We start from the raw sequence: 22,464 nt of genomic DNA, 5'->3' as shown, positions 1-22,464 counted from the left end.
CAATAGACCTGCTCAGGGAGGCTAAGGCGACAGTAATTTCGCTTGGTACAAGCCACTGTTTCAGTTTTATTGAAAGGAAGTTTGTTGCAGCTTCTCAGGCAAGTGTTTCTGTGCTGGACTATTGCAACCCTTCCTTCTGTCCTCAGTGCAACAGCTGCTGTGTGCAGATAAGAGATAAAATGGGTGAGGTAAGACTGTATCATTCACACTGTCCTTTCTACCCTACAAAATTGACTATGCTAGCAAATTGTTTTTAAAAGTCAATTTTAAAATGGGTTCCAGTAATCTGGCATTGCTACCTGAATAGATGGGGCATAATTTGATTCAAACAGCTTTTGGAAACCATTCTCAAGACTAGCCAGTTTTAAAAAGTGATTTTCTAGCTCAGTATTTTGTAGTGTAACTGGAATCTTAAGTCTTAGCCCCATCAACCAGCAGAGGCCATATTCACTCTCACAAAAACACAGCTATTGTCATTGTATTCTATCTATCCATCCATTTTAGGAAACAAACATAGATCAACCAAAAAGAAAACCTTTTCAAAATAAAAGTGCGCTAAAATCTAAAGTACACAGGAATGAACAATACTCCCTTGTATCTTCTATCCTTTCCGCTTGTATCTAGTACCAGATACTTCAGAGCAAAGCATAAACCTCCTTCTTATTACGATAGCATTTATACTGCAGTAAATCTAGACATCTCAACCAGCTTGGGAGCCCCACTGTGCAGGCATAAAGTGAGTCCCTATCCCAGAGAGCTTTCTGTACCAACAGTGTTTCTTAGTCAGGGTTGGATTCCTTTTAGAAAAGGGGAATTTGAAAATTAGAATTGTGTTTGCTTTCTGAGTGATGCTGTTGAGAGAGTGTCCTGTCTCGTCAGCCCTCTCCCTATCCCAAAGCACATTTGGCTCCCTCTCTCTGGTTTTCTTGTATACATTTCAGTCCCAATGACTGACACCTCCATATTTCTATAATCAAACCTTCGCCTCAGTTAACACTATTTGGCTCTCACTCTTGTTATCCTCAGCAGAGAAGCCAGTCTCCATAGCTGACTGGAGTTCTGAATTCCCCCTCCTGCCCCTAAAGGCAGGTCTCTCCAGAGCAGCATTGAGGCAGACTGCTGTAGGGAAAGCAGATACGGTCATTGCTGGTGCTTTGCTTTCTTTTATATAAACAGAGCATATGAATCTTCCAGGCTGTCAAACCAACACCATTCACAAACACGGAACTAACTTTACAAAAACATTAACGATAGTCACTCAGGGACCCTTAGGACATATGGACATAAGGGGGGCAAAGGAGAAGAAGTCAGAGGTCTACCAGAGAACTACACTGTTTGCTCAATTACTTTAATCTGACCACCTTGGTGTCAGGCTGTGGTCATGTCTCAGGGACAATAACAAACTGAATGTCTTCTCATTCAAAAAACCCCACCAGAACATTGAGACATAATGTACCTTGCTCACTTCTCTTGAGAGGCTAAGTTTCCAGGCACCCCACCACATCTTGGAGGCTAAATCCCAATGCAAAGGCTGCTCCCAGTTGGCTGGAAGGTAGAGAGAATCCTGTTTTGCCAGTGCTCATACTACATAGCAGCTCACTCTGCACAGTAACTTCCAAGAGGAAGTGGTATGAAGGCCACTTCCTGTCTGCAGAGTTCTCTGGCAGCTGAAGTCATTTTTAGTTAATGCCACTCAGGAAATTTACCCTCCCACCAAAAAAAAAATAAAATTATTTTTGTTAAGAGAAGAAAAAAAAGCATTGAGCACCCATAACTCTATTAGTTTCAGTGGACTCCCTCTGAAAGAGACTGTAGGTCTCCTCACTTTGCAGAAGGCACTCAATTCCTAACTGCCTGCAAAGGCGGCAGCAGCAGCTGTGGCTGTGCCACACTCTGTATTGGACAGCAGAGACACACCACAGCAGTGAGCCTGCAGCACTCAGAGAAGCTCTTGAATTATATAAGGACACCTGGCCCTTTTAACTGAACCACCAGATCAGCTGACCTGTTGAATTGTAACATAAATCTTACCCAGGTGGCATATAACTAACAGCTGTTAGATGGAGAGAGAATGGTCTCAGCCAGTCATAGCACAGGTATCCTGTATTGTTAATCACTCTGCACTGTTCTGTAGTAGGAGTCTCAATAGACCGGTGTATTTCCTGCCCTTGATCTTGCCATTCATATGCCTACAGCAGTTATGGTCACCTTAACTGCTGGTTTCAAACTTCAGCCCGAGTTTTACTTAGCAATGGACATAGTTAATGCCTCCTAAAAAGAGAAAACATCTAAATAACCACTTCATTCATTATTTAAAAAAAGATACATTTAATTGGTAGCTAAACACTATGGACCTGCTCTTTCCTTAATGCAGGCACATAGCTCTTAGGACTGCTGATAACTGCACCTCCAAGGGACAGATTTACTGAGGTTCAGTCTCTAACATATAAATATTATGCCTTGGTACCATTCTGATTTATCACTTATTCACCTGACAGGTCATAACTGACTTATGAAGTCTAAGCAAACCTTTTATTTCAACACTCACTTATTGTACAATGAGACTATTCCTTTTTCTTCTTTTCCTGCTGGACACCAACTTGAACAATGTCTTTCTGGGTAGGGGACTGAATGAATATGGGAACACTGGCACCTAACTGCTATGATGATGGGCTCCTGATAGCTATCTAGACCAGAATACAGTTTCTAAACTTCAGTGAAACATAGTTTGGTCCTGTCCAGCCTGGCCAACCAAACTGTGTTTAAACTAAATTAGCCTCAATTAGTTTTAACCCATGTTTAAAACCTGTTAAACAAACATGACATCTGTTGACCTAGAACAAATGGAACCAGACACTGAGCCTATGTTGTCCCAGTCTTTACAAAGGACAAAAGATCTGCAGCTTCAATGCCTGTATCCTTGAGTCCTGGGCATCCTGGTTCTCAAACTGCACATTGACAGCCCTGGAGTAGCAGGCATTGGGCATTTTGCCCATTCTTCTCTTCAGGTCGGCATATTGTGTTATGTCATCTAGTCTAAGAGGTGCATTATCAATGGCAAGCAAGAATTCAACTGTTCGGCTCCATCCACACTAAAAGGAAGTGATGCTGATAAAATCCACAAGTACCAGGCTATCTATGGATCCCCAAAATCACTAGTTTTGAAATATATGCAATCACTCCTCATATCATACAGACACCTCACAGTGCCTGATTCTCCACTGCATTGCAGCTTGTGCAGTCATTTACACCTGTGCGGAGTCAATGTAAAAGGCTACCATTTTATACTCCCTTTAAACTTAGCCTGGCACTGCCTTGCAACCTATAAGATGAAACTGGGCAATCTAGTTTCACTGTCTGAGATGAGTAAAGTCCAAAGAACAGACAAACGGCTTCAGTGGGGCAAAGATTTTCAAAATTCTTTCCACTGTAATGATCAAAAATATTATTGTGTTATTAGTCAGGCAGGTAAGGGAACTTTATATGGTATATATATGGACCTCAATATGGGAAGCAGATGATCTGTGGAGTGCAGGTCAGAGGTTTGTATCCAAAGGTGGCGTAAATGACCATCTGTGCACTCTCCTCATCCTGGCACTACCTCTGACCAACCTAGCTCCCCGTTTTCAACAAATTGGAGCCATTTTCAATCAGCTTTAATCAGCTGTTTGTAAATAGCTTCAAGAGAGCAAAAACATAAAGGACTGGATTAGCAACAGGAGTGTCCTGGCCATACCTATTTCCTCTGGCCGCACCTCTTTCCCCTCCTACCCCAGCAGCAGGAAGTGATGCATAAACCCCTGTGTCATTTCTGCACCACTGGAGGATCACCTTTGCGCTGGGGTGATCCTGCCTGGGCCTGTTCCACCAGCTGTCAGGGCAGTTTATGCCAGCAGTGTGGTACAAAGTGGCTGCGCTGCATTGGAGGGCCTGGACCATATTTTTTTATCTCAACAGCAAGCTTTAAAGTAACACTGTGAAGCTGCTTCAGAGCATTGTGAGCAGCCAAGCAACAGCCAGTGGGGGAGGGGAAGACAAGGAAAAGGAAGTGTGAGAAGCAGAAACAAATGACCTACTTGTATTCTCAAGAATTTCCCCCCCAGGGATTATTGTCCCCTCAGAAGTCTGATGATAGCAGCGATGCAGGCTCAAACTCATTACTCAGCCTCCCAGAGCTCAGCAACTCTTTGCTCCAAAGAGAACCAGAGGGGCAGGCACATGACCTGCAAGGAGAGAGAAGGCATTCTCCCACCAAACTGACAGAACAGAACTGAGCTTTCAACACACGCCTCTCAGAAAAGCCAAACGAAAGTGGGAACTGCCCAATGAAGGAGATCAGCCCACTTTGCTAGGATGCCCCACTCAGGAGAGCAATCATTCTGAGGGTGTTCTTTATACCAGATATCAGCATTTATTCCAGAAGACACACTGGGCCATTTAGAGCTCTGGGGACAACTCTCAGCACATCATGCTGAAACTGCCCTCCTGGGTAGGGTTTTCTGTCTCCTGGGGTCCAATTCACTCCTTATGAAGGTCCCAAGATCACCTGACTTTTAGTTGCTTTAACTACACATGAAGTTGCCTGTTGTAACTCTGAGATGCTCTGGACTTTTGGAACCCTATCAACACTCCATCTTTCACTGGCTCCTAGCATGGTCATTGTACAAGCATTTCCTCCTCCCTGGCAAGTGACAGCAATACAGTATCATGCCCTTCACATCTCCCCTGTTACTGGAATAACCACACTAAGGTGCATTGGCAGAGCTTACTGTGTGTTCGGAGTCTCAGGACTCAAGTTATGGGCGTCAGATACGTCAGGGTTGAAGTGCATTGGGAAAATGGCAAGAGGGGCCAGGACTGGAATAGGTGAAGGTGCTGCAGAAAAACATGAGGTACTTTTGCAGAGATGGTGCAGCATTTGAATAAAAGGAGGTGCTGCAGATCCAGACTGAGCAGCACTGGAGGGAGGGTAGCAGGACTTGAATACCAGCTACAGTACAGTGGCTCTCTCAGGACAGACATAAAATACACCATTTTGTCAGCAGTTTAGGTAGAAAAGACTTTGGAGGACATAAGGAGAAGACCTACAGAATTCAGGGAGAGAAGCACAGGAACACGTAGGGATCAGGGCTGAGGTGTACTTGTGGAGTTGGCTGGAGGTATCTTGCATTATGAGCGTGCAATATGTCTGCTGGCTCTAGTCATACCATTAGTCATACTGGCTCTAAGCATAAAGTTACAGGCAATGTGGTTCAGTGGGTAGAGCATCACCCTAAGACTTGTGAGAACTAGGTTCTATTCCCAGCTCTGTCACTGACCTGCTGTGACACCTTGGGCAAGTCATTTCATATCTCTCTCTGTGCCTCAACTTCCCAACCCACCCTTTGCCTGTCTTGCTTCATTAGACTGTGAGATCTTTAGTGCAGGGACCATGTTAGTACTACAGCCCTTAGCACAGCGGAGCCCTGACCTTGGTTGAGACCTCCAGGCACTACTGGAATAGAAATAACAACAATCCTTCACTTCCACCAGCACAGAATTCATACAGAAGATAAAGCAAACTGTTGTTCTGGTGGGTCCCTGACTAGGTGGATCTGCGCACTACGCTCATTTGTTCAATTGGCTGTATCACATGGACTCCTACATTTAGCAAAGCATTTCTTCCGGGCAGGGGCGGCTCTATGTATTTTGCTGCCCCAAGCACAGCAGTCAGGGGGCCTTCGGTGGCATGCCTGCAGGAGGTCCGCCGGTCCCGCGCATTCAGCGTACCCACCGCCGAATTGCTGCCGAAACCACGGGACCAGCGGACCTCCCGCAGGCATGCCACTAAAGGCAGCCTGACTGCCGACCTCACGGCGACCGGCAGGCCGCCCCCCCGTGGCTTGCCGCCCCAGGTATGCGCTTGGTGCGCTGGTGCCTGGAGCCGCCCCTGCTTCCGGGGAGCCCAAAGGCACATCTCCAAGCCAGACGCAGGCATTTGCATTTAATAGCATGTTCAAAAACGGCTCGGTACAGCACTTAAGAACAAGTAATTAAAGGGAATATCACTGCAGTACAGCCTCTCATTAGCAGTGTAATTAGTCTGCTGAAAATAATTAACATTCCTTTCTACAAAGAGAACAGAGGACCCATTACATTCATTACATCAGCTTTAAACAAGCAAAACAAAGGCCCTAGAAGAGGGTCTTCCATTCAGGGAGATGGAAAAACAAGCTTCCAACAACAATGCGGATGTTTCATGCCTAAGAAAACAATGGAGAGGCCTCAGGACAGGAGGCTGCCACCCAAACAGAATTCAACCTGTGCAGTGATGTTGGGGCTCAGAGAGATCAGTGCATGCAGGTGGAAATGGAGGAGTGGTACATGTGTGATTGGTTGATGTAAACATCTGGGTGTGTGATTGGTTGATGATGTATGTCAGGTGTTGGTGTGTGGGTATGTGTAAGTGTTGTAAACATAGATGGCAGGTACATAGCGCATACGTAAGGCTCTATGTGGCATGGCTGCATTAGTCATAGGAGTATAGTCGGGACATGTCTGATTGGTGTCTCTGTGTGTGATTTGTGTGCATGAGATTGATACTTCTGATAGTGTGCAAGTCAGTGTGATAAGTGGGTGTGCTGTATGTTTCAGTGCACGTGACAGTCATAGGGAAGTGCATGACTGGGTGCCACTGGTGTATGCATGTTTGTGACTGGTGGTGGGGTGTGCACTGGTGAGAGAGGCAGAGGAATGTCACTCTTCTTTAACACCGCCTTCCTGATCTCAGCCTTTGAAAAAAGCAGCATTGTATAGTCACCTCTTAAACCAGCTATGTTAGCTCAAGGACTTTCCCCACACCCAAAGAAAAACAGAGACACCACACATTCTGTACCTTTCCATCCCTGTGATCAATTGACAAACCACTAGCTGTAACAAAGATCCTGGTCTCTCAGCCTTTCCTGAAAGCCAAGTTTAAAATGCTCTCACTTTCAATTATTAACAGTTAGATTCACCCCTCCATGTACAAAAATCCCCAAATGTCAGAAGACACGGCTATTAAAAAACAACCCACCTCATGAAAATACTAGAATCCACCATTTCATGACCTACATGCAGCCATAATCATAATCTTGCTCTTATGACTCACGTATGCAAGTGAGGTGATAGGTGTCTGTGTGTGACAGAAGCATGTGTGTCCAAAGTTTGTGCCTGTGATCAGTTAATGTGTATTGAATGTGCCTGTGATTAGTGTATGTTTGAGATTGGTGTATGTGTTCTGAATGTGTTAGGTGTGAGTACTAATGGTTTGTAGCATGTGTGAGAGCAAGGGATATGGGTCGTCATAACCTTGTGCTTATAATATCAATGTCTGCTGCAGAAGCTACTGTATTATGCCAAAATCCATGTGAAGTTTCATTGCCTCAATTGGCTGCAAAGGAGCCATGGTTTCCAAGACGCTGGTGTTCATAGTTTGTTCAGGGGACACAGCAAACACAATAAACATAAGTACTCACAGTTGCCTGTCTTGGGATTTCCATCTCACTTTTGAGTTGGATACATTTCCCTTAGTATGAGAGTTGAGCACTTATAAACCATTAAGTGGAACTGCCATGAGGCTCAAGACCAGCAGCACAAAGGGCTCCACAGTTACATTGCTATGGAAACCACCCAGACACAAATCAAAAGCCCGGCTTGCTTTGTCTGTATATTTCTTCTCCTAATAAGTAATGTATTCTTCCATGTTTCAGAGGGGTAGCCGTGTTAGTCTGTATCAGCAAAAACAACGAGGAATCCTTGTGGCACCTTAGAGACTAACAAATTTATTTGGGCATAAGCTTTTGTGGGCTATAACCACTTCATCAGATCGATGGAGTCAAAAATACAGTAGGCAGGTATAAATATACAGCACATGAAAAGATGGGAGTTGCCTTACCAAGTGGGAGATCAGTGCTAACGAAACCAATTCAATTAGGGTGGATGTGGCCCATTCCCAACAGTTGACAAGAAGGTGTGAGTATCAACAGAGGGAAAATTATTTTTTGTAGTGACCCAGCCACTCCCAGTCTTTATTTAGGCCTAATTTGATGGTGTCAAGTTTGCAAATTAATTCCAATTCTGCAGTTTCTCATTGAAGTCTGGTTTTGAAGTTTTTTTGTTGAAGAATGGCCACTTTTAAGTATGTTATTGAGTGTCCAGGGAGATTGAAGTGCTCTCCTACTGGTTTTTGAATGTTACAATTCTTGATACACCTCTACCTGATATAATGTGACCCGATATAACACGAATTTGGACATAACGCGGTAAAGCAGCGCTCCGGGGGTGGGGGGAGGGGGTTGTGCACTCTGGCGGATCAAAGCAAGCTCGATATATCGCAGTTTCACCTATAACGCGGTAAGATTTTTTGGCTCCCGAGGACAGCGTTATATCGGGATAGAGTGTATCTGATTTGTGTCCATTTATTCTTTTGAGTAGAGACTGTCCAGTTTGGCCAATGTACATGGCAGAGGGGCATTGCTGGCACATGATGGCATATATCACATTGGTAGATGTGCAGGTGAACGAGACCCTGATGGTGTGGCTGATGTGGTTAGGTCCTATGATGGTGTCCCTTGAATAGATATGTGGACGGAGTTGGCAGCGGAGTTTGTTGCAGTGATTGGTTCCTAAGTTAGTGCTTCTGTTGTGTGGAGTGTATTTGCTTCAGGTTGGGGGGCTGTCTGTAAGAGAGGACTGGCCTGTCTCCCAAGGGCTGTGAGAGTGAGGGATCATCCTTCAGGATAGGTTGTAGATCCTTGATGATCCACTGGAGAGGTTTTAGTTGGGGGCTATAGGTGATGGCTAGTGGCGTTTTTGTCAATTGTTGGAAATGGGCCACATCCACCCTAACTGAATTGGCCTCGTTAGCACTGAGTCCCACTTGGTAAGGCAACTCCCATCTTTTCATGTGCTGTATATTTATACCTGCCTACTGTATTTTTCACTCCATGCATCTGATGAAGTGGGTTATAGCTCACGAAAGCTTATCCCCAAATAAATTTGTTCGTCTCTAAGGTGCCACCAGGACTCCTCATGGTTTTTGTATTTTAACCATGCAAGGAGTTAAATTCTTACCCTAAGCAGTCAGTCATCTCTATAGCTGCTGTGATTACAGTGAGGGAGAGCCAGCTGAGAGTCTGACTGTCTGCAAGCTGGGAAAAAGCCTTCTGGGCCACAGGAATTCTGGGGGATGTGGAGGAGAGATGGGGGAATGCTGATGAATCTAACTGGCAGCATCCTTTGACCAGAGCTAATAGAATGCTTTCGTCGCTGCCCAAAATGCCAGAGCCGTAATGGGAACATGATGATGATGATGAATAGAGAGGTTGGAGGGGTTTTTAATATAAAGCAACAGCAGGGAAGGAGTATATTATAAGAAAGTCTCTGCAGCCTAATATGTGAATTCTTGGCTGAGGAACAGGTACCAGGTTGACAGCCCTGGAAAGCAAAGCCCTTTTTTCTCCTCAGTGCAGCCTTCCCTCATTCTGCTCTGTCAAAAACACTCACTCCTGACCCAAGAGGATCTTCTGTTGGGGTGGGAGGGGAAATCAGACTCTAGTCCGGTGAATCTTTAGCCTCCCTGCTTAGGCTGCCAACAAGGTCACCAACCATGATGCTGACAACTGCCCACTAGCAAATGAGCTGAAACAACTATCTCACTTCACATAGGCTGTGGCATGGCCATTTAACATCTTCTCTTCCACTGAGACGGTTTGGGCTGGGAAAAATCCTTACTCGTGTCTCAGGAACTTTCGACAGGGAACACCTAGACTGTTTTTGAACATGGACTCACAAGAGACTGATTGGCACATAAACTAGTGTTCAAGGTGCCAATTCCCCTCCCAAACCAAAGAGCCACTGCCCAACTAGCCCATCATATCCCTTCTTGTAGAAAACATCAGACCACTACTTCCCAGCTTAGCCCCAGCTCATTTACTCACCCAGATAACAGCTAGTCCCAATTTTGCTGAGTGACACTGCTTCCTACCAGCACTGCTTGCAAGATGAGCAAAGGTTGCACAATCACTTTCTTGGCCTGGGAAATGTCACACAACACTGCAACAGCCACAGCTTCCTGGAGGACAAGCTGACAGAAGTGGCAATCACAGTCTGTAGGGTTTCGTCCCTGTGGTTTTGGAAGTAGATCTGTCTGCATATTCAGTGGCTAGAACTCTGAGCAGCCTAAATGGATGAAACACACAGGAGGCATTTGAGGGATGAATTATTCATAGCCTTGTTCAGCTGCCAATATCTCTGGGTTTTTTTTGATGCCCACACGGGTGCTTGATTTTTGTTTTAACAGCAATGGAAGATGTCTGTGCTTCCTTTGATGGTTCTTGAGGGCAAGCAATAAGCAGCACTTGCACTACTCATACCAGCTTTTTTAATAACCATGCTCACAGCTTCATCATCAACACAACACTTGGATTCATTCCAACAGCTCAGTCCGCCAGCAGCTTTCTGAGGAACCCTGCTGACACCTGGTTTATCATAACCTTGCTACAGTGTTGGCCTGAACTTTACAGTTCAGTGGATGACAGTTTTCTACCAACTAAAGCACTGTTTTCAGCTGAGTAAATGGTAGCGAGATCACATTTGGTGCCCTAGGCAGCAGCTAATATTGCTTACCCGTCAGCATTTCTGCAACCAACCTCATCTCTTTCCCTCCCCAGCTGACGGGGATCCATGAGAATCACCTGGTCCCCAACTTCAAATTCAGCTGGACAATGGAGTCCAGATGTGCTATGTAAAACAGCAATTGTTAACTAAAGGAGAAGTATCTGTGGGGTAGGGGAGAGGTTGGTTGGGTGGTTAGAGGATGTCACAATCTCTCTTTGGGCAGGATTTCCCCCAGTAGTAGAAGTGAAGAATGCCACAGCCAAGGATCTCCTGGAGAGAGCTACTAAGAATGAGCCCCATTGGGACAGAGGATAAATCAAAGGAGGAATGGCGAGTTGGGTCCATGTGAGTTGCATATATCCCACACTGAGATATTAGGGGGATTGCCTTGTTATAAACAGAGTTATAAGATAAGATAAAGAAGACCAGGAAGTACTGCAAGTACTGGGAGCTATTAATGAAAATTGGTCCACACTATAGAATTGCACTGGGGCAGCTAATAATAGTGTGCTTGAACTGCTGCAGGCTGTAACGATCAGAGCATCCATACTAGGCCTCCTGTTTTAGATGCACAAAACACACTGCAACCCCATCAAGCACTCCCTGCGAGCACTGCAGGGTCTCTGGATGTTACACTTACCTTGCATGCCAAGCACAGGTGCCTGGATCAAGTATGTAAAGTCGATGGTGTCCGTCAACCATTCTGATTCAATAGCATTTTACACCCACTCTGCAACTAGTGTAAATGACTACATAAGGCAGAGTAATGGTGAATTGAGCCCAATGGATTTATACTAGTGTCAAACTGGAGTAACACAATGGTGAATCAGGCCCTGAAATCAAGCATCAACTCTTTTGCTGAGCCAGAAATAGAATCCAGATCTTCTGACACACCCCTGTGCTTTAGCCACTAAAGCTTCCACTCTTTACCTGCTGTTTTCCTTTAGTCCCTAGCTGCTGTTTGTTGTGCTTATTTTTATTGGCCCTGAGTGCACCTGCTTATGCTGTATTAAAGAGACAGTAACACCACAATATGTTTAAGCAACTAATTATGAGTGACCAGAACAATGTGATGCAAAAGTAAAGAAAGAAAATCAGAGGCAGCATGGTCCAGTGGGCAAGGCATGGGACTGGAACTCAGGAGTCCTGAATCCTATTCCGTGCTCTGCCACTGACCTGCACTGTGACCTTAAGCAAGTCACTTCAACTCTGTGCCTCTGTTTCCCCTCCCATCCTTTGTCATATCATCTATTTAGATTCTAAGTGCCATAGTTGCCAGGCCACCTGCACCTCATACCCCTTCTCTGATCTCTCTGAGGGCCCCCCACAGGTCTTAGGCCTTGTTCTCTCACCTCATCTCTGGGCAGAGAGTCTTAAATTTTTATTGTCCTTTGATCTTTTGGGTCCCAGCCTTGGTAAGCAATCTGTGTAACTTGGCTGGAGCCAAGGAAGTCAATAATTCATCTATTATTGCAGAGCAGCCCCCTGTCCTTCACAGTAAGCTCCTTGGACCAGGGACGCTTACTAACTGTTTGTACAGCACCTAGCACAATGGGGTCCCAATCTTGGTTGGAGCCTCTAGATACTCTTGTAGCCCAAGTGTAGCCTTCCTATCTTTCAGGGCCAGGGTGCCCCCTCCGGCAGTGGCGGGATGTCAGTACGACCACCAGAGGTTTTATCAGGCAGCCTGGTCTGCAGCTGCACAATCGCCCAAATATCAGTTCAAACCTCTGAAGGAGGATTAAGCAAACCACCAGCTGGCTGGTAGTTCAGGCCTCCTGGTGTGGGGTGAACAACAATAGTCTATGGTTCAGGCCCTCTGACTGCGGGCTGAGCAATTAAACGATCTATATTGCTGGCCTTCTGGCCTAAAGATTAGAGGGCAACCAGCCCCTGTACAATGCTGGGGGGAGAGGGATCCAAGCCCACCCTACTCCACCAGGTCCCAGCCCAGGGCCCTAGATGTGGCAGGCGATCCCGGCCGGAGTCAGCAGGGAAATATGTGATAGCTGCCTCACGTCCTGGCAGCACACCAAAAGTCTCTTTACCCTGGGCTAATTCCTACTGGTTCCTGCTGGCACTGCTCCGTCGCTACTGGGACCTGGCTCTCAGTGTCGCGATCAGGCGGCCCGTCCTCCAGTCTCTCCCTGGGGCCTTCCGTCTCCTGGGGCAGTGGTTTGCCTTTCTTTTCTGCTCCCGGTCACAGGCTCGGCTGAGGGCTCAGCTCCCTGAGAAGGACATCCGCCTCCTTCCCTTGTCCAGCCCTAACTGAGCTGTACTGCAGGGTAGGGTTGCCAACTTTCTAATTGCACAAATGCAAACACCTTTGCCCCAACTCCTGCCCTGCCCCTTCTCTGAGGTGCAGCCCCCACTCACTCCAGCCCCCCTCCGTCAGTTGCTTGCTCTCCCACACCCTCACTCACTTTCACTGGGCTAGGACAGGGTTGGAGTGTGGGAGGCAGTGAGGGCTCCTGCTGAGGGTGCAAGCTCCGGGGTGGGGCAAGAAATGAGGCGTTCAGGATGCGGGAGTGGGCTCCGGACTGGGGCAAGGGGTTGGGGTGTGGGCTCCGGCTGGGCATGCGGGGCTCTGGGGTGGGGCTGGGGATGAGGAGCTTGGGATGCAGGAGGGGGCTCCAGGCTGGGGCCAAGGGATCTGGAGGCTCAGGGCTGGGGCAGGGGATTCGGGAGGGGATTCAGGGTGCGAGCTCTGAGAGGGTGCCCGAGGGGACTCAGGATTGGGGCAGGGGGTTGGGGTGCAGGTCAGGGTGCGGAGTCTGGGAGGGAGTTTGGGGTGCAGGCTCCAGCCAGGTGGCACTTACCTCAGGCAGCTCCTGGTCCAGGAGCTGCATGGAGCCAGCCCTGCTGTGCCGCCAACCGGACTTTTAACAGCCCAGTCAGCGGTGCTGACCAGAGCTGCCAGGGTTCCTTTTTGACCAGGTGTTCTAGTCAAAAACCAGATGTCTGGCAACCCTACTGCAGGGCCCTGTTCTTATACTTCCTGCCCTGCCCCTGCACTTCCTCCAGAGAGGACAGAGTGAGGTTAGATGAGGCCACTCTGCTTCCTTACACCAAGTAATAAACAATAAATCCTTGCTAAAAATCAGCACAAAACTCTCCCATAATAACTCAAAGTTTTCCCTACAGTTGTCTGCTGCCCCCTATTTTATTGTCTAGAAGAATATAAACCCAACCAAAAGGTGACTAACAGAGACAACAGCCAGTATGTGAAGGATTGTCCTAAGTTACCTAGTAATAGTAGTTGTATGGATGTAGTCCAAGCCCCATTGTGCTAGACACAGTATAAACATATCATTACAGGATGGTCCCTGACCATCTAAGGGCCTGTTTACCTATGGAGATATTCCTGATTAACTCCATGTATGGACCCACTTATTCTGAAAGAAGACTGCCTTGTTTGTGCATTAAGCTAAACAGGAACAAGGCACTCTTTAGTGTGGAAAAAATTGTCCACACATGGAGTTAAATCAGGAACAATTACATGTACAGACAAGCCCTAAGTATCCGAATACATATAGGCTGGGATTTTCAAAAGAGCCTAATTGAGTTAGGATTGAAATTCAATGGGATTTGTGTACCTAACCCCCTTAGGTTCCTTCAAAAAGTTCAGCTTTAATTTATACAGTAGTGATCTAAAAAAGTATTCCAATAAAATGAATGCAGATTAAATGACTAAGCCCCCCCACAAAAAAAACCTCCCACCAAGATTTACGCAATAATTAATAAGAGTATAAACATTTAATTAAATCCATGTGCCATGGGAATTAGAGAGACAGTTGGCACCCATTTCATATTTACGTAGATAGATTTAAATCTAATTAGGCTTCTCTTTCTGAGAATAACATTGCTATTATAATAAGATTGTGTTAGTGGATCAGATATGGAAAAGGCCTTTCTATTGTAACTGGGTTAGCTATGGTTTATATTGTTATATATTTTATAATGCTTTTAAAAAATTTAATTTGTATGTTAATTTCATTTTACGTATCTTGTCTCAGTTGGCTGTAGGGGTTTGTATTTAAATTTGTAAGGTTGAGATGCAGAGAAAGCATATAAAACTGTACTCCCCAAAACAATGAGAATATTGTGAACATTTTTAGATAGCCAAATCTATCAGTCCATAATTAATTTTGTAAAAAATGAGGAGAAAGAACATATGAACAGAAAGCTTTGCAGTTATTCAGAACTCCTTCAATGTGCAAATCCATCCTCTATGTTTGGGAATGTACTTTTCACTCTCATATGGAAAATGCATTACTATACTTAAACTAATGGCTATGACTACAATTCATTCACTTAGTTTTGCCCTCTTGTTTAAAGGGGAAGTAGGTTTTATTTGTTGAAACAGTTCCTGTACACACAAATAGCCTAGAGCTCCTGACTGCCAGTTTTGATACACAAAACAAGGGCAAAACTTACGAAAAATTTAGACCAACATTTTCAAAAGTGGACACTTATTTTGGGTGCCTTGGGCCTGATTTTCAGCTGACATAAGCAGCAGTTGTGCATTGTTCAACACTTCTGAAAATCAGGTCCAAGGTGTTTCAATTTGGACACCCAAATTCAGCGGCTACTTTTGAAAGTTTTGGCCATAGCATGGATTTCCCATGGATTTCTTCTTTATATTTTTGCATCACATTGCTGTGGTCACTATTTCCATTCAAGCCAATAAGAGTTTTCTCATTTACTTAAATGGGATCAAGAGCTGACCTAGAATCAAGGACAAAAATCATGGTCAGAAGTCTATCTTCTGAAAACTAGGTTAGTGGGAGGGAGGAGGAGCAGAAGGCAGCCGTCTTCTATATATTTGGATCTCCACAGAGATATTTTGGTGTCTGTAATCCCACCCATACCCATTTAAGAACTAAGAAAAAAAAAAAAGATAGGTCTAGATATTTCAGGATGAGAGAGCTGGAATAAAAAATCCTTCAGTTCTACTAGACCAGTGATCTTGACCTTATTAACTTTGAGGAATTTGACATCTTGGAACTGATGTGCTGAGATGAGAGCCTCCACTGCCATGGAAAAACTCAATGCTCTAGGAAGCGGTGTTCCTGATTCAGTAGGGGGCACTTTTACTTACGACTCAATTCTAACCAATGGCCTACCAGGGGATGAGGGGGCACAATGATGCTGGAGATACCTCCTTTCACTAAAATAATGCAGCTGCATTACAATACAGTCTGTATTACCTTAAGCACATGAGTGTATCTACATTTCAATGAAAAATATTATTTGAGAAATAGTATACTGTAAAGCATATGAGCAAAGCAGAACAGATAAGGATGCATGCTCGGCCTCATACTTGGAGCATGTAATGCAACTGTAAAGTTTCAAAATTATTATTTTGTTTTTGCATTCAATATGTAATGAAGCTGACATGTTTGCAATATCAATGCTTAAAAGGTGAAATGCTTGTGAAGGCATCTTTTGATAATGGTGATGGGGCCATTAATATACCTAGATGAAAATAAATAAAATCCACTAGTGTAGGCCAGGCTCAGGCATCTTTTAAACAAAGTGTCATGAATGCCTATTAGGAACTCAGTCAACCACTAGCACTTACACTGTTGTACCACTCACACTGATGCACCATTGCTGGCAGTTGTTGTAATATGGGCACTAACGTTCCCAATGTAGACAAGGCTGGAGATTGCACGTTCATAGAATTAACCACTTGTACTGTTCACCAAATAAGAGTATCTGCAGTAACCAAACAAAAAAGGGGAGTCAATTCTTGACTGGAAAGTGGGAGTTTCTGTATTTCTTCCATGTATTTTTCTGTATTTTGGTTAGTTTACTACTTTGAACTTTTCTTCAAAGTGCTTTGCAAAACCAAGGAACTAATCAGTCCATACAACAATTCCATGATAAAGTATTAAGTGCCATTTTACAAATAGGAAATGTGGGCACAGAGAGGTTATGTGACTTGCCCAAGGTTTCTCTGTGAGTTAGTGACAAAGCTGGAAACAGAAACCAGGAATTCCTGGCTCCCAGTCCTGTTTTCAGAAACTCAACCCACTCTCTTATGAAAATACGGTTGAGAGCACTGTGTCACAGTGTATTAGACACCCACAGTTCTTCATATGCCTTTTCAAACTTGTACACCAATCAGCGGGGATCTGAACTTTTGTGAACCTAGACTAGTAGGCAAAACATGAGCTCATATTCACAGCTGAGTTTTCCCTATGAAAGCCCTGAATTTGTATCTGCAAGTTATCTGCAGTATACTGCTACCACGCATTCCCCACCTACCAAAAGGAACAATTGCTCTACTGTATATTTCAAGCCAAGTCTGTATAGTGACAACAACTTCTAGATGCAAATGATGAAAGCAAACAATCCACAGTGCTATGCACGAGATATCCTTTTTCCTAAATGCTACTAGGTACAGTCGTAGCCCAAGTGAAAACTTCGGGCAAAGCGTTTGGGAATCACAATAGTAGAGTTTCAGAGTATAACATTTCTTTTTAATTGCCTCATTGCCACCCCGCGTCTCACAAATGTTGGGGAGATGCCTGTATCACAGTAGAATTATAATGTCTTCAAATATTTCCTTGGAAGTTTGCTTACCTTGAGCAAGATCTGACTTTTCCTGTGTTTCAAGTAATAGTTAAGTGTAAAAAAAAAAAATTTGACTACAACTGTTTTCATACACAGGACATAGCCCAGTTAAAATCAACATTTAAAAACAAACACATATTTTCCTGTATTACTAAGTGCCTTCGATTATTAAATTCTTATTACTTTTTTGCTGTTTATATTGTTCACTTTTTAAATTTTTTTCTGCTCAACAATGAAAATAAAAATAGACTGGTCAGTTTCATATTTGTTTCACATTTATGCTCTCATGCACCAGCATAATGCTGCCATGTTTGGATTGCAAACACTGCACAAAGGAATGGTTATTTATTTATAAAAAATGACTTTTGAATTATTTTAAAATAACTTAACTGGAACATTTCCATTGGTCTTCGGTTTTATAAAAACTTTTAAGTTACCAAATTTAAATTTGGGGTCAAATTTGACTTAATAGTGTGTCTTCAAAATAAAATTAATTTAGCAGAATGAGAGCTGGAGTGTTCCCTAATCAAAAGTGACCAGTTTTCACAAAACTCGACCCACACATGCTTTATCAAGGATTAAAATACAAACGTTACATCATCAGAACAAACTCTCGTTGACTGATTGGTAATCAAAGGCAGGACACTGTTGCCTAGAAACTTGTCTGAGTAACCTTTTCCCAGGTGTCACATACACTTCTAGATATCATTGTCACATATTCATTTGTCATTCTTATGTTTCCTTACCCAATCAAAAAAAATTGCTGCCACAAGTAACCCATTTAATCTCTTTACTGATAATAAAGTAGAGTTTAGTGGTTACAGCATTAGATCTGGGCTTTAGGAGATTCCTGGATTCTATTCCTGCCTCTTCCACTGGTTGTGAGTTCTTGGGCAAATCATTTATCTGCTTTATTTACTTATCTGTAAAATGGGACTGATAATACCTACTTCACCTCACAGAAGTGTGAAGCTTTGTTAAGACTGATAATGAACTCTATGATTCTTTGATGAATGGTATTGTGTAAGTGCATGTATTGGTACTTACTACAGTTCTGTACTCTCCACTTTTCTCATCCTTGGTCCATCAAGTAGCAAATTCTGACTGTTGTCATTCCACTTGTCAGAACTTGTTTTTCATATAATTTTCTACACTCGTATCTCAAGTAGCAAAATATGAAAAGTATGTCTCTCTGGTCAGAATGTGATACCCTCCCTCATTCCCATCCCTGGGATATAGCCAAAAAATGGAGTAACACACATAGACTTAAACTTGGAGTAACAGCAATCACAAAAATTAATGGAGCTCCCCCTCTGAGGAACCAGGTATAATTCAGTAGCTGTGCAACATTTTTAGAAATGGATGTCTTCTACTTATTGACTTCATCTTTGAAAACTGATCAAATTCTAACAAACCTACAAAAGAATCATGCCTTTTATTACCTTTATGGTGATCACTAATACCTCACAATGTCAAAGTCAAAACTCAGACCTTGTTTCCAAAACATGTAATTAGTTCACAAGAGGACTGAGTACATAGATAAATGAAAGGTCAATCTCCAAACTGTATATTATTGTAATATTTTAATAAACTGGCTATTTTATACATCTACCACTACCCTTTACTGGTTGGCATCTGAACTGCTCAGCTACATAGGATAGTTCCCATGCTGTTCACAAATAACAGATATTCTCCTTTATCCCAAGCAGCAAGGGCTTGTGCTTTTGGAATGGGGGGAGGGGGATCTGAATTCTCTCCCTATTGTCTTTGTGAAGTTTTAAATGGCCATGGAGAGCATCAGAGTGGCAACAGTGAAGTCCTACATCACTATGGAACTGTCTTGCTTATCTTGCTATCTCATATTAGCTGATCTCGGTCCTGGTGGAGTTCAAAGTATTTCACAAACTATTCATCAGATCCTGTAGTGGACTGCCAATTAAAGGCTTCACTGGGTAATGTGCCTTTGAGAGGACTGCAGGATCAGACCCTATATTTATTTTGATCTGCTTACACTGCACCCATCAAGCCACTCCGAGAAAATGTACACAACATTATAACACGAAAATCACAAAATAAAGAAAGAGACTTCCCCCTTCTCAAGAATTTACCTGGAATGTCTTTCCCACAATCGCCTGCTCATGCACAAGCCTGAGAAGATACATGGTCCCAAGAGGGTGCCCTGAAAGTCAGCTGGCTTGGGCTTTGTTAGATTAGCAAGGAAAGTGAATTCCAGAATAGCAAACCCTCCACTGAGACTGCCCAGCAACCAGACATTCAGACCTAGGGACTGTGAGCAAATATACAGTAATAGGGGAATGGGAGTTTCTGAGGTAGCCAGTAACCACACACCATAAAAGCTGGGAGCATGTCTAATTCCGAGGGCTAGTTAATGATAGAAAAGTAAAGGGAGGGGTCATTTGATTCGCAAACATCTACATAATTTCAATGGTGTCACCCTCTGCGGCATGGCAGGGATACTCCCTCCCTTTCTCCCCAGCTCCCAGCACCAGGTCTTCTGGTAGGTGGAAATGTTGATACCACAATGTCATTGGCACAATGTCCCTTCTCTCAGGAACACAGCGATACCAACCATGACAAACCTAGAACAATTATGTAGATATATATATATATTTGAAAGAACGTTTCATTATATCTTAGCACAGATATGTCAAACATGCAGCCCTCACAAAAAGTTAAATTCTGGTCCTTGACTAACAATATTGCACTATCAATTAATGCTCAGAACATGATATCCAAGTAATTGTTTTAATGTGACAGATTACTATAAATGGAAGGAGGGCTTCAAATTCATTTGCCATCATCAGCAAAAAAGAAGAGGACCAGCGGTATTGATTATCAGCTTTGTTTATTATGCCAAACGAGTTGTAATGATACACTGGTTAAGACATCAGCATCCAGCCAAAAATTACAGGAATCCAATGGCATGCACAAAATTATGTAATGTACGTTAAGTAACTAATTACAATCTCAAAGTAACTTATTACAAAATCCTTGTTTTTACTTTTGTCTTGATCATTTTAGGCATCAATGGGGAGATGAAGAGTACCAACTAGTAGCAGAATCTTTGGAGAATACCACAGTGGGGGACTTGCTTAAACACGGCACTCAGTGGCATCTTACATGCTATAAGAAGTATGCCCATAAACTGGCTTTGGCAAGGCAGGTTGAGGAAGTTCATCAAGGATCAGGAGAAACATGAAGATGCCGGGACAAATGCCAGCTGTTGATGGGTGTTTGCTGCTCTTTATTTGATCTGTCAGGATGGCTAATTGGAATTTGCACCTCACAGCTCTGGAAGACTTTGTGACTGGGTTCCCTCTAAGGTGCACGCCTGTGCAGACGCACAAGAGGTTTCAAGGGGCACACACCTGATTAGTGCAGGCACCCACACAGCACACGGGGTGTAGGCACAGGTGGGCCTGGAGGATGTGTAGGGTGAGGTGGGGAATAGGGGTGGGGGTGGGCAGTGGGGTGAGATGGGAGGCGGTGATGAGTGAGCTTGGGGCATGCATGGCTGTGCAGGGAGAGAGGCCTCTCCCCCAGTCCTGGGGCTGCAGCGGGGAGAGAGGGCTTTTAAAAAATATATATTATATCTAGGTTTTTTGTTTCTACTGGTGGTGCACATCTGCACATTATCTCAGTATTGGTGCTGCACATAACAAAATTCATTCCGCACATGGATGGAAAAAATTAGAGGGAACATTACGGTTTGTGAAATAGTTTTTTGCTTTAGATTTAGCCAACTATTCTGCAATGATTGCCCCTATACCTCGCTGAAATAACAGGTGGAGAAAAGTCTGACCCTGACACATGGGAGGAATTTCAAAAAGGAAATTGAGTTGTTAGAAAAGATCGCCAGTTCCCTTCTGTGTACTTGATTCAGATGAAAATCTAGAACATGAAAACAGAGCAGTGAAAGTCATTATGGGGTTGGTAGGCATAACACAGCATCCAAATACTCTTTCCTGGTGTTTCCTGACAACCCCAGAAGTCCATCCAATTTAGAACAAAACATTGAGTATAGCTGGGATGATGTCCCCAGAAGTAAGCAAGCACCATCTAGACTCATTAGGCATTGTTAAATGCCAAGAAGGGGGAATTTTAAAGCTACAGGATGAGTTTACTCATACTGGCAACCTATTTGAGTATGACAGACAGGAGCTCATTAATGTCATGATGAAAGCAGTCTTCAGGGATAAGATAGCTAAAGATGTCAGTCAAATGGATATTTTAGGTCATCACTTGTAAGAAACCTTCAAAATTCAAAGAATTATCCAAGGCTCCATCAATCTATGGGCTCTGATCAAAAACAGACTAAAGCTGTGCTCAAATGCAAAAAAGAAAATCAAAGTGAAGGTGTGGCAGGACTATTACATGGCTTACCACAGACAGGTCATTGTTTGCTCATTTCCTGGTTGTGTCCAGATCTCAGCATGATCTTGATCTATGTGAGACTTGAAGTATGAGTTCTCCATGGTACCACAATGGATGTTCGAATGCGACAGAACAATTAATATGTGCCGGGCAAAAAGCAAACTAATATGTATCCTGCATGGCTTCCTAAGCCAGCATCTACTGACAAAATGACCAGTATCTTATGTACTAGAGGCCTTTCGGCATACAATCATAGATGGTATGGCTGAGGTACAAGCTCTTGACAACCCAAAAACTGTTAACACCCGCTGAGATTTGGCTGAACACTTCATTATGAGGCTACAGAGAAAATATTGGACCTATGGCAAAGTCCACCTGGTGTTTGATACATATGCAGAGGTATGAATTTAAAATATTACCAGAAAGAAGAGACTCCATGATATTGCATCTGTCCAATACAAAAATCTCTGACTTCATGAACATCTCCAACGTCACAGAGAAGAAGTTACTGTCTCATACTCACACAAAGGATGAGTTAACCACATACTTTACAGGAAAAATACTCCAGCACGCGAAGAATTGCTCGAATAATTTTGTCATTGGATGGCATAATGAAGCTGCTTCCTTGCTCTGTTCAGTGGAGTTTCTTCACAGTTCCCATGAGGAAGCTGACACTAAAATTATCTTGCATGTCATCAGTGCCACAGAAAAAGGTGCTACTAAACTCCAGATCTTTGCACAAGACACAGATATTCTAGTGCTCTCTGTGAGACACTACCCAAGATTTCTGCAAGATTCTGGTTTTGTGCCTGCTGCTGGGAAACAGAAGCGCTGTCTCTCTCTCAGGAG

General features: G+C 43.7%; 1 protein-coding gene across 8 annotated transcripts in view; it reads right to left on the bottom strand.

Moving 5' to 3' along the window:
- TMEM229B (transmembrane protein 229B) overlaps positions 1-22,464 on the bottom strand; it is a 56,502-nt gene that overhangs the window by 22,475 nt on the left and 11,563 nt on the right. For 3 of the 8 annotated variants that reach the window (XR_008444634.1, XM_054024742.1, XM_054024741.1), the window contains exon 1: positions 1,457-1,629. The exons of 4 other annotated variants lie outside the window; for them this stretch is intronic. Coding sequence is in view for 1 of the 4 variants with exons in the window: in XM_054024741.1 (XP_053880716.1) it covers positions 1,457-1,504 (48 nt within the window). In the remaining 3 variants the exon portion in view is untranslated. Of the gene's footprint in view, positions 1-1,456; positions 1,630-9,959; positions 10,033-22,464 lie in introns of those variants that run through there. One more of the 8 variants, XM_054024745.1, reaches the window with a different exon arrangement.

This window comes from Malaclemys terrapin, chromosome 4 (genome assembly GCF_027887155.1).
Source record: "Malaclemys terrapin pileata isolate rMalTer1 chromosome 4, rMalTer1.hap1, whole genome shotgun sequence".
NCBI classification, from domain to species: Eukaryota; Metazoa; Chordata; order Testudines; family Emydidae; genus Malaclemys; species Malaclemys terrapin.
The sequence above is the reverse complement of the archived record's forward strand: the minus strand, read 5'-3'. Positions and strand labels throughout refer to the sequence as shown.